Source organism: Urocitellus parryii, chromosome 4 (assembly GCF_045843805.1).
Source record: "Urocitellus parryii isolate mUroPar1 chromosome 4, mUroPar1.hap1, whole genome shotgun sequence".
Classification (NCBI taxonomy): Eukaryota; Metazoa; Chordata; class Mammalia; order Rodentia; family Sciuridae; genus Urocitellus; species Urocitellus parryii.
Genome location: NC_135534.1, coordinates 6542584 through 6555144, shown reverse-complemented (window position 1 = coordinate 6555144; position 12561 = coordinate 6542584). Strand labels below are relative to the sequence as shown.

The window sequence follows — 12561 nt, the reverse complement described above, 5'->3', positions numbered from 1 at the left end:
ATTTTTTTTAACTGTTACTAGGGATTGAATCCAGAGGTACTATACTACTGAGCTACATCCCCAGTCCTTTCTATTTTTTTTTTTTTTTTACTTTGAGAGAAGTTCTCATTAAATTTCTGAGGCTGATCTTAAACGTGCAATTTTCCTGCCTCAGATTCCCAAGTCATGAGATTATAGGCATGTTCCACCACACCTGGATGTCCAGTCTTTGTGGGAGATAAGGGAACCTGAGTTCATCGACTCCTGAGCTTTTGCACAGAAGGATTGGAGTCTGGTGGTCATTTAATGTTGCTCCCAAGCAACTAGGCAGGTCACATCTAAGTGGAAAACACACGAGTAGTTGTGGGGAAGTGGAAAGAGGAGCTAAGAGATTGTTTTGTCTCAGATTTTGGCTCTGACATTTACAAACTGAGTGTCATACAATCTCTTCTTGGAACCTCATTTTCATCATTTATGAGACAACAACACCTCTCTCACAGGGGAGGATTACTGAAGAGAAATAAGAAAAGGGCTGGGGATGTGGCTCAAGCGGTAGCGCGCTCGCCTGGCATGCGTGCGACCCGGGTTCGATCCTCAGCACCACATACCAACAAAGATGTTGTGTCCGCCGAGAACTGAAAAATAAATATTAAAAAATTCTCTCTCTCTCTCTCTCTCCTCTCTCACTCTCTCTTAAAAAAAAAAAGAGAAATAAGAAAAATTGAAGAGTGCTTATCAGAGTCAATGCTCACCAGATGTCAAGCCTGCTTCAAACCTTGCCTGACTATAGGGTAAATCTATAGAAGTCCTGATGATAGGCCCTAATATTAAAGGCTTCCTTCACCCTTTCTGCCTTTATGCACTGGGGAGGGCGCTGTGTCCCTGGCTACATTTGTTAGGCCTTCTCTGTCTCTAGGATGGTATTGGGTGTTTCCCTTGTATCTTCATCCCTGAGGCTCATTCCAAGGACCAGGGCTGGAAGCCAGGAGGCCAGCTCACCTGAAGTGCTTTGCCACTGCCATCCTTCCTCCACCCTTCCCTCCCAATGCCAGTCTCAAGGTGGAGCATTTTTGCTGAGCTGACACTATGGGAACTATTTTAAAAAGCCATTCACAGTTACCTTGGTTTCTCAACCCATCAAAAAGTGAAGCTAACAATTATCTTACAAAGTGGTTGTGGGACTGAAACAATCCATGTGAGGAACCAGTGGTGGCCAGCAAGTTAATTCCTTTCCCCTTGGCAATTCCTTTTCCAAAAGGGGACAAGAGAGAAAGAGTGAAAGGCAGAGGACTCCAGTGATCCGCAAATGCCAAGCTCTTATTGAATCTGATGGTTATGAGGAATTGTCCAGAAATAAAAGCCACCTTCCTTCAATAGGTCTAACTCTTGAATACCTGAGATGGGGAGGAGGGGCAACAGTGCTGGGCAGACTGGAGAAGGGCATGATTCAGGTGTCAATAGACATGTTCTCTGCAGTAGCACCAAGGTTGTGTACTGGGGAGGCATTTTGCCAGCTCCTTAGCCGGTTCTGTCCGATCCTAGCTTCTTGGAGCTGGAGTGGAAGAATTTTCCCCGAAGGAAAGCAGCCAACACCCAGTCCCACCCTTCTCCTAGGGCAACTCTTTGCCAGGCAGAAATCTCATCAGCGTTTTCTTTTGGCTGCCCACGGAACAAGCTGCGAGATCACTGGCAGCTACGGACTTTAGCGCCTTAGCTATGCCCCTTCCCGCCTGAGTCCAGGAGTTCAGCAGCTGGAGCCTCTAGGACCACCTTCCTTCTTTCCAGCTGGGAACACCCGCAGAAAACCCTTTGCTGAGCTGTGGTCAGCCCTACATTTAGTGCAGTGAACGTAGGGGAAGAGCCTGGTGGGGCGGGGCAGGCCGGGTCCCCTGGAATTGGCTGGGGAGAGGCTTGGGAGAGGTGCCAGATAAAATATAGGGCGCCCTGAAATTCAGTTTTGAATTTCAGATTAACGAATAATTTTTTAGTCTTTGTCCCAAATATTGCACGAGACTAGTAAACGGGTTTTAAAAAATAATTGTTCATCCGAAGCTAAGTCTAACTGGCCTTTCGGTTTTCCTTCGCTAGATCTGGGAACGGGAGGAGGCTAGCCGGGGGCAGCAGGCGAGGCCATCTGGGGGTCCGGAGCCAGCTGGGGTCCCGGCCCAGGCGCCCGCGGCTTCTCCCTGTAGAGGGAAGCTTCCGAGCGCCGTAAAAAAAGGCTGAGGGCTGCGTCTCCGAGGCACCGTGGGAAAGTCTTTACGGGAGGAGTCGCGGCCTGGCCTGTCTGGGCCGGGCCGCTGTCCGCCCACCAGCCGCTGCGGCTCCGCAAGGCTCCTCCGGGCCGGGGTCGGGCGGCGCTAAGTGCGCAAGCGCGCCGGGCAGGGGCGGGGCTCGCGCGTGCGGGAAGAGACGGGCTCGCGCGGCCGGACGTGGGCTCCTGGGAGGTCGAAGCTCCAGCAGAGCCGGAGGCCGGGGCCTCATCTGGGCATTTTGCGGCTGAGCTCCGCTGTTGTTCCCCTTCCGGAATGGAGGGGATGGCCTCGGCCGTCTGCGAGGTGATGCCGGGGAGGGAGATAAAACACAGAAAGCCACTTTCTGAGGAGAGGTTCATTGTGAAGACGCTATGAAGTTCGGGCAGGAGGGCCGGCGTTGCCCAAGGTGGAGGAGGAAGATTCAGGAATGCTAGGAATGGGTGAAAGTCGGCGCAGGGCGGAGACAGCGGGGCAGGGAGCACAGGGGTCGCGCCCGGGCTGCTCTGGTTGGGGGGTCTGGCTGCACGTGAGGAACAGGACCCGGGAGCTCCCCGGACACCGAGTACACCGGATTCCGCGCACGCGCGCTGGGAGGGGCTGGAGCGGGGCGTGGGAGCAGGAGCAGCGGAGTGACAGCTCCAGAGGCCTCGCGGGGCGCTCTGGAGGAGCTAGTGCAGCGCCCTCCACGTGGCCGCTCCGCTGACTGGGACAGCCATCGCCCAAGGCGAGGCTCAGCGGGTGGCCTGTTACGCGTCTGGGGGCAGGTGAAATAGCCTAGCAGCCTTAGAGCGCTGCTGAGAGGGGCCCGGGCCACCTGCCTTGTTCCCGTTAGCGGAACCCAGAATTTTCACATTCACAGATGGTAGAACCTGGTAGAACCTAGGCCTGTGCAGTTTCCCAGCTGCTTGCCTTGTGGATGAAGATTCAAGAAATCTGAACAGAGGGAGCACAGGAAGTCAGAGGGTGTGCGAGGAAGGTGTAGGACATGCTTGGAAACCCTCTTCGCTAACTCTGGCACAAATTAGCATCTTAGTTTCCAAGTTCTCTTACTCAGATCTCCCTGCCTTTAAAAAAGGTGCTGCCTTAGTGTTGAAACGAGAGTCTACTTTTCATGAATAATAATGGAATTAAATATATTTTATTTTAATGTGTCATCGAGATTAAATGTTTTATTCAGACATATTGGAGTTCCATTCAACTTAAAATATTGTGTGCAGTGTTTTGTTTTGTTGTTTACTACAGTGCCGGTGGAGCAATCCATGGCCTTGCACAAGCCAGTTAAGCACTACCACTTAGCTACAACCCCAGCCCTTGTCCTCATTTTTATAGATGAGGAATTGAGTTCAGAGAGGTTAAGTAACTTTCCCAGGGCTACATTCTGGAATTTGGCACATCAGAGATTCAAACCCAGACATTTTTGCCTCTAACACTCTTAAATAATATTTTAACTATCAAAAATGTTAATTTAATGAAAAATAAAGATGATTCATAATCAGATGTCACTCATTTTCATAGTCTTTATGTTGGCTTATTTGGGGAGGAAAAAAAGAAAACTCCCACCCAATTTTTCTTTCCAGATATACTTATCTAAATACTGCAGTTTATTTCTTCAGTTTCCCATCTTGTTGGGCACTGCATTGAATTTCACTGTTTTCATTCTTAAGTTGCTCTGCTCTGAACAATGCAAATCTAACACTTCACAAGAAGGAATGCAATAGTTAGGGGAAAATAGTTATTAATTTGTCATACAAATTTATTATTACCATAATTTTAAAAGAATATTTTGTTTTCTTTGCATTATATTCTTCAGATTTTGAGATACTTAATAATTTACTGGAAATGTGATACAGGACAATCAAAGGAAGTGTTGCTAGAAGGGCAGCTAATGATTTCCATAGAAGCAATTAATTCCAAGCACCAGCCAAATGCTCTTCATTGTGTAACAACTAGTAAGTAAAAGAAGAAAAATTAATGATTTTCTATTTTTTGTTTGATCATGATTTATGTCATAGTTTATGTAAAAAGTTCAGGTAGTCATAATCTTTTATCATGTAGTTAAAAAAACCAATATGAGGCTGGGTGCAGTGGTGCCTGCTTATAATCTCTGCTACTCCAGTGGTTGCTGTAGGAGAATGGCAAGTTTCAGGCCTGTGTGGGCAATTTAGTGGAGCCTGTCTCAAAAAATAAGAAGGTTTGGGGTGTACCTCAATGGTAGAATACCCTTCTGTTCAATTGCCAGTACCATCAACAAACTCCAAATGATTATGTAATAGTACCTGGTGATTGATTCTCAAGTGTGTCATATAGGAAAGGTGAACAGAATGACTCATAGCACAAGATTATTTATTTTACTGGCTTAAAGTAAAATTGCTAAGAAAAATTTTACTTTGCCTTTTTTTCTTTTTTATTATAACATTCATTTTACATATTCATGGGTTTCTCTGTGATATTTCCATACATACATGTATGTTCAAATATATCCTCTCTAATACACTGTTTTGCCCTCCCTTCTCTCCTTCTTCTCAGTCAGTTGTCCTCTTTTACATTGCTTTTGGTCCTTTTTAGTTGCTTTTGGTTTTAACCTGCTCTTTCACAGCAATATTGAATTTTACCTACTTTTTCTTTCCAAGACAGGCAGTTGCAAAAGAAGTAAAACAATAAAGGAAAGGGAAAAGAAATGATGGATAGCATAATCCTGAACTGTAGTTTAGTTTAAAAATATCCTTTCCACTTGGTCTTTTTCTTTCATCATTTTTGCCTTTTGTTTTTAAATTTGAGAGAGAGAGAAAGCTGATACATTTTGATCGGCTCTGAAATATATTTTCTTGAATCTAGGAAGTGCTAGCTTTTTTTTTGCCTGTGTGTGTGTGTGTGTGTGTGTGTGTGTAGGTTTATTGAAGGATACGTTGTAATGAAGTTGATCAGTTCAGATTGGATAGTACACTGGACTCTAAGATATTTGCATACCTAAACAGGAACAACCTCTCTTCTCCTTGTGTACTTAGTGTTAAACATCCTTAAGAGTGTGATGAATTGGTTTGCTGTTACTCTGAATGAATTCCTTAGGATTGGGTAGTTTCCCTTATTCATGAGAGAAATGCTTAACTAAGTGGTTAGGGTGACGATTGGTCTGTAAATGGTTGAATTAATTTGTGCAGGGTTGATTTCTCTCAAAATAGGACTTGAGCCACAATAATTGTTAAGAAACTGAATTCCATAGGCATTTTGAGCCTAATGGACTTCATAAGCCTGTCTAACATAGAGGACTTTTTTCTTTATTGTCTTTGAACTTTATGCAATTATATCTATAATTTTTTTGGCAGAAAAAAGTTGGTACTTGATGTAAAACATTACAATACAGAAGCATATTGTGGACAGTGAGACTTCTTATTGAATCACTCAAAATAATTATTAACATTCAGTATATATTCCATATTTTTCTGTACATATGTTCATAGTTACCAGTTTTTTAAAAAAGGACTGTGCCATGTGCTTTTCAGTAACAATACTTTTCAGGCAGAGTTCCACATCATTGTTTTTTTTTTTTAATCCACATCATTGTTTTTTTGAGAAAGATATATATGCTATGTAGTTTTAGGTTTCGTCAAAGTTATATATGAGCATGGTTTTAAAAGTTAAAAGATTCGGGGCCGGGGTTGTGGCTTAGTGCTAGAACGCTCTCCTGGTATGTGCAAGGCCCTGGGTTCGATCCTCTGCACCACATATAAATAAGGTACTGTGTGCAACTACAACTAATAAATAAATAAATATTTTTAAAAGTTAAAAGATTCAATGAGGGGCTGGGATGTGGCTCAAGTGGTGGCGCGCTCGCCTGGCATGCGTGCGGCCCAGGTTCAATCCTCAGCACCACAAACAAACAAAGATGTTGTGTCTGCCAAAAACTAAAAAATAAATATTAAAAAATTCTCTCTCTCTCTCTCACTCTTTCTTTAAAAAAAACCAGATTCAATGAAACTTTTTACAAGACCTGTAATTCCCTGCATGCTTATACTTTTCTTCTCCTAGAGACTAATAGTTTCTACTCTTAGTTGATTATTTCAATATTTACAGGTTTATAAACATGTTTGTGTAGCTGTACATGGATTTTCCTTTTTTGAGGTATGATTTATTGTCTTCCCACTATAGAATATGATAGCTCTCTTTCATATCTCCAATTCTACCATGTGTGTTTTTTCTTATTAATTTTTCCACCAGAAATGAACATCAATATTTTCTCATTATTATGACCATAAAATGCCATTCACGGTCATCTAGAAAAGTGATTCTTTTCATTAAATTCTATCTTTCATTAATTGTTTAGTTTTCTGTATTTTTATCATGTAGGCAACCCCCAAACTTCTAGCTTTTATCTAAATCTACTATCAACTATGTTCCAACACATCATGCGTGTCAATTTCTTCCTTGTGAAAAACTCTGTACTAGAATTTTCTGACCTGTTCTAATCTTGACTTGATACCTGCTGATTCTGGCAAATAATGTCTTGGGATCTTCCGTTCATTGTTATTCAGGATATTTCTTCAGTTTTTCTCTTGTGTTGGGTTTTTTGGTTCCTGAATCCTATTATCTTCATTTTTTTTTCTTCTTCATTTGCTTTGATGGCTCTCGGACTCTAGTAGCTTCTGAGAAAGTGTTGGGGAGGAAAATTTCTTGAGATATCACATCTCTGAAAGTGTTTACTCTCTACAACTGAGTGATAGTTTCAGTGTAGGATTCTAGGTCAGAATTGATTTCTCAGAATTTTAATGACATTTCCATATTGTTTTCTAACCTCAGGAGTTGCTATTGAAAACTATAGTCTTTCTGATTACTTTGTGTGTGATCTGTTGTTCTTAGGAGAGTAAATGATCTTTATCTTTGTGTTAATTATGGTAAATAATGCTAGGTGCATAACAAACCCTGAAATCTTAGTGGCTTAATACAGAAAATGTTTATTTTTTTTTTATTGTCTGATAAGTGTGTGTATAGAAATGTATTTTGTTTCATGCAAGATCCAAGCTATTTGTCTTACTGATTCCTCCCCTAGGCTCTTTAAGGTCTCTCCAATTCAGCTAAGGATGGGGAAAGGGAGCAAGGCTTATTAGAAGTCAAAGATTTTCACAGGGTAGACTTGGAAATCATGTGTATTATTCCTGCTCCCTTTCCATTAGTCTTATTGCCACAGTGCTCTGCATTTGTGAGGGAGATGGTAAAGTTGTATGCTCAGGAAGAAGAGAATAGGATATTTGTGAGTACCAGCAGTCTACTACAGTCCCTGTTTTCAAAATTCACAGTGATGTGCCTTGTTGTAGGTCTATTTTCCTCCATTGTGCTCAGTGCTTAATGGGCCTTTTCAATTTATAAACTCATGTCCTTTAAAATTTCTATAAAAATTTCCCTTGCATTTCTTTTTTTTTTCTTTTTCAACTTTTATTATTTAGATATTGGATTTTCTAAACTGTTTTTTAAAAATCTTTTTGTCCTATTTTTCTTCTTTTCTACTTTCTAGGCAACTTTCTCACATTTCTTTTCCAACATTTAATGGATGTCCTCATTTCTGCTATCACAGTTTTTATTTCCAAGAGCATTTCCCTTTTCTTTTTCTTTCTTTCTTTCTTTTTTTTTGTGAGGGTTAGTGTTACTGGGGATTGAACCCAGAGATGCTTCACTACTGAACTACACCTCCATTCCCTTTATTTATTTTATTTTTAAAAATATTTTTTAGTTGATGTACCTTTATTTATTTATTTATTTATTTATATGTAGTGCTGAGGGTCAAACCTGGTGCCTCACACATGCTAGGCAAGTGCTATGCCACTGAGCCACAACCCCAGCCCCCACCCTTTATTTTTTATTTAAGATGGTCTCCCTAAATTGCTTAGGGCCTTACTAAGTTGCTGAAGCTGGTCTTGAATTTGTGACCTCCTTTCTCAGCCTCCAGAGTCGCTGGGATTATAGGCATGTGCCACTGCCTGGCCCCCACTTTCTTTATGTTCTTTTTTATTTAGCATCTTGCATTTGTTTGAGGGCTACATCTCATCTTTCTGAGTAACAGAAATTTTTTTTTTAACAAAAAGCTTTCTGTAATTCCTGTTGCTATTACTTTTTCTACTTGATCTGATTTCTGTTTTTCATGTTGGAAGAACAGCTTCTCCCCTATCCTGTACCAAATTTGGGAGGACCAGTCCCTAGAATGAGTCTAGGAGAGAAAGTAAAGCTCTACTGAAATTCATTTTTTTCAGTTGAGCATTTCAACTCATCTTAACCCTATTTCCAGAGATCCTGATACTGCCATTCCTGAGTCTTTGGGGATTTTGTTGTATAATTCAGGTGGTTTCATGGCTTTTCTCCTTTCTCCTTATAATTAAATTTCTCAGGTCTTCAAAATCCTTTCCTATTGCCCTTCTGTTTTTTAATTTCTAGAATTTCATTATATTATTCTTTTCTTTTTTTGGGTGGGGGGGGTACCAGGGATTGAACTCAAGGGCACTCAACCACTGAGCCACATCCCCAGCTGTATTTTAGATTTTATTTGGAGACAGGGTCTCACTGAGTTGCTTATTAGCACCTTGCTTTTGCTTCGACTGGCTTTGAACTCCCAATCCTCCTGCCTCAGCCTCCAGAGCTGCTAGGATTACAGGCGTGGGCCACCATGCCTGGCTTTTCTTTTCTCTTTTAGCCTTGTGAGCTTTTTGTCTTTAAAAAAAATCTCTGTTCTATTTTATGAAAGTTTTTTTTTTTTTTAAAGAGAGAGTGAGAGAGGAGAGAGAGAGAGAGATAGAGAGAGAGAATTTTTAATATTTATTTTTTAGTTCTCGGCAGACACAACATCTTTGTTGGTATGTGGTGCTGAGGATCGAACCCGGGCCGCACGCATGCCAGGCGAGCGCACTACCGCTGAGCCACATCTCCAGCCCCTATTTTATGAAAGTTTAATAGATGCATATGTTAAGTCTGCCTTCTTTATCTGGAACTGCAAAGTAGCATCTTTTAAATTTGGTTTGAAACCACTGAGGAAGAATATGTATTAGTTATCCAGGGCTGCTGTAACAAAGTATCACTAACTGGGTGGCTTTTAAAAAAATTAAATGTATCTTCACAATTTTGGAGACTAGAAGTCCAATATAAAGGTGTAAGTGGTTGCTTCCTTCTGGAGACTCTGTGGGAGAAATCTGTTCTCAGCCTCTCCTTGCTTCTGGGGGTTGCCAACAATCCTTTCTGTTTCTTGGCTTGTAGATGTGTCATTTCATCTTCATATGATGTTTTCCTTTGTGTTTGTGCCTTCACATGGCCTTCTCATATCATTAGCAATCACTGGATTTAGGACCACCCTAATCCAATGTGACTTAATCTAACTTGATTATATCTACTTAGTACTTCAAAGTATCTTTTAGGGATATGTAATTTAGCCCACAAAACTAGCAAATTTTCTTTTCTTTTTTTTGATTTGGGCTCTCACTTTGTTCGCTCAGGTTGGCCTGACTCTGGGACTCAAGCGGTCCTCCTGCCTAAGCCTCTCAACTATCTGGGACTACCAGTGTGTGCCACCATGCCCAGCTCCTAAACTAGCAGATTTTATATCTGAAAGGATCCATTTATGAAAAGCAGAGAGATGACTAGTTTTTTCTTTCAGATAACTGTTGAAAGTTTTAACCAATATGATTACTTATCACAATTTTTTCCAAAAATGTGTGGATTAAGATGTTTAATTATATTAGAGTTATGGAAAGGAGTTATGTAGTCATCTAAATTGGGAAATGCTGGTTAAAATAACATGGGTTTCACCAGGCGCAGTGGTTCACATCTGTAATCCCAGTGGCTTGGGAGGCTGAGACAGGAGGATCACAAGTTCAAGGTCAGTCTCAGCAATGGCAAGGCTCTAAGCAACTCAGTGAGACCCTAAATAAATATATAAAATATACTCTAAATTAATTACAAAATAGGGCTGGAGATGTGGCTCAGTGGTTGAGTGCCCCGAGTTCAATCTTTATTGTGGATCTTCTTACAACCTTTATTTGCCAATGTAAACTGTGCAACAGAATGTTTGGGAAATGCTATATATTATAGCACCCCTTGCTCACTTTAAAGATACTCTTCAGTACAGGGAATTTTGGAGAATTCACGCTTGAAAATGTGTATTTTACAGATAAGACCCTACTGTCATCTTTGCCTCTGAAGGATAGCACATTATTACTTTAGTAGGTACACCAGAAGTCTAGCTGAAAACTGGTGACTAGATGGGCTGTGGAGCGGGTGAAATGATTGTTCTCTTTGAGAATGTTCACCAAAAGTGGCTTGTTTTCAACAGTTGTTGATATGATACTCATTAAAACTAAGAAGGGACATTAAAGATATGGTGTGATATGTATTTTAGAAATATCTTACGCATACAGCAAGATAATTAGGTTGTGGCTTTTTTTCTTGTGATTGTCCTTTGCTCTTTATTAGTCATTAGTGTAGACCTGCCACCCTAATCCAATGTGACTTAATCTTAACTTGATTATATCTACTTATATCTGCCATCTCTGTCTCAATGACCCATTTTCCCTTATGTTAGAACCAGTATGTGCCTATGAGAAACATTCAAAAAAAAAAAGAAGACAGTCTTTTGCTAAATATTCAGTGATACTTGGGCTCTGGCCTTTTGAAGTATGTCTTTTGTTCAGAATCATTTTGGGAGGGTACTGGGATTTGAATCTAGGGGTGTTGTACCACTGAGCTATACCCTCAGCTCTTTTTATTTTTTTTTTTTGAAACAGGGTCTCATTAAGTTTTCTAAGCTGGCCTCCAATTTGCAGTTCTCCTGCCTTAACCTTCTAGGTCACCAGGATTATAGGTGTGCACCACTGTACCTATCTCATTCAGAATCATTTAAAATCTGGAGATGTAGAGCCTTGCTTTCTAATATAACCTTTTTGTGATGACAGATTTGTTCTTTGTCTGTACTGTTGACCACTTGAAATATGACTACTATGGCTGAGGAACTGAAATTTTAATTTAATCTAGCCAAATTTTAAATAGCTACTTGTAGCTTCTAACTATTGCACTGGACAATATACGTTTGAAGAATGGTGGTATTTCTCACTCTAGTTCAATGATTCTGAATCATTATTCCCTGCATGCAGAATACACATTTTCTAAGGGATAGAGATATTTCTATTGGCTCCTGTGACAGTGTTCTTAGAGTCTTAAAGAAAAAACTTCCAGGTGGTCTGATCAAAACCCTTCTTAAGTGCCTGCCTCCTCCTTCACCATCTGTCCTGAAGAGTTATTGCTCTAAATGTTCTAATGTTTAGATTTAGAATTGTAGGTATAAAGAATTCTTACCTGATAGTGTAGTAAAATATATTTGAGAGTAAAATTGGTTAAAAGTAGGGCCACATTTTTAATTTACACTGGAATATGATTATATATACTCAAATTACTAGCTACAATTTGCAGTTTTCTCATACTCCTTTTCTGTAAGGTGTTGTAGTATCCAAAGGGGATGTCCTAGTGTTAAATATAAGTAGTTGTTGACTATAGGTAAAAAGGCTTGCCATTTGGTTATCATTGCAAAGAAATTATTCTGCCCCCCAAACAGTAATTGCAGCCTCATGGTACTTCTTTGATTCATTCATTCATTCTTTCTTTCTTTCCTTTTCTTTTTCTTTTTTTTAACTGAACTCATTAATAGGGTCTCATTTTGATGTTATGCATCTATAAATAGTGTTTTCAGACTTGGCAGTTGATGTGTTAGGGTGGGGGTTGGGGGAAGTGCTGGAGATTGATCTTGGGCCTTTCTCATTCTAGGCAAACAGCCTACCACTGAGCTATATCTCTAGTCCTTATTTTAAAAAATAAAATCCATTTAATTGTTTTATTTATGATATTTCTTTGTATTCTGTTACAGTTGCTTCTGCAAGAAGCATTTGTGGTGACTTGGTCCTCAAGAAGTTACAAAAAGGTAAAGAATTACACAGCTTTTACAAGACTAAATCTCTTACTGGTGATGAATTTGGTATTTTCTGAAACAGACTTATACTGAAAGAGCTGCCAGATTTAGTAAGTAAAAAAGCAGGATGCCCATTTAAATTTGAATTTCTGATGATAATAACTTTTTTTAGTACAAGTATGTCTCATGTAAAATTTTAGCCTGCATTATTTTTTTATCTGGCAACTCCATTGAAAGATGATCTATAAAACCATATAGATACAAGAATGATACCTATCTGACTGTTGCTTCTCTGACTACTCTGTATACAGCCTCTGTAAGAGGGGTCCGGCGGAGCGTCGGAGGGAGAGACCACACAAGAGACTTACTCCATGCAATTGGCAAAAGGGGATTTAT

General features: G+C 40.3%; 1 protein-coding gene across 1 annotated transcript in view; it reads left to right on the top strand.

The window, feature by feature from the left end:
• Positions 1–2486: 2486 nt before the first annotated feature.
• Positions 2487–12561, top strand: part of Top6bl (TOP6B like initiator of meiotic double strand breaks) — an 82510-nt gene continuing 72435 nt past the window's right edge. The window contains exons 1-3 of the mRNA XM_026396586.2: positions 2487–2537; positions 4045–4183; positions 12124–12177. Coding sequence (XP_026252371.2) covers positions 2508–2537; positions 4045–4183; positions 12124–12177 — 223 coding nt within the window. The 5' untranslated portion in view covers positions 2487–2507. The remainder of the gene's footprint in view (positions 2538–4044; positions 4184–12123; positions 12178–12561) is intronic.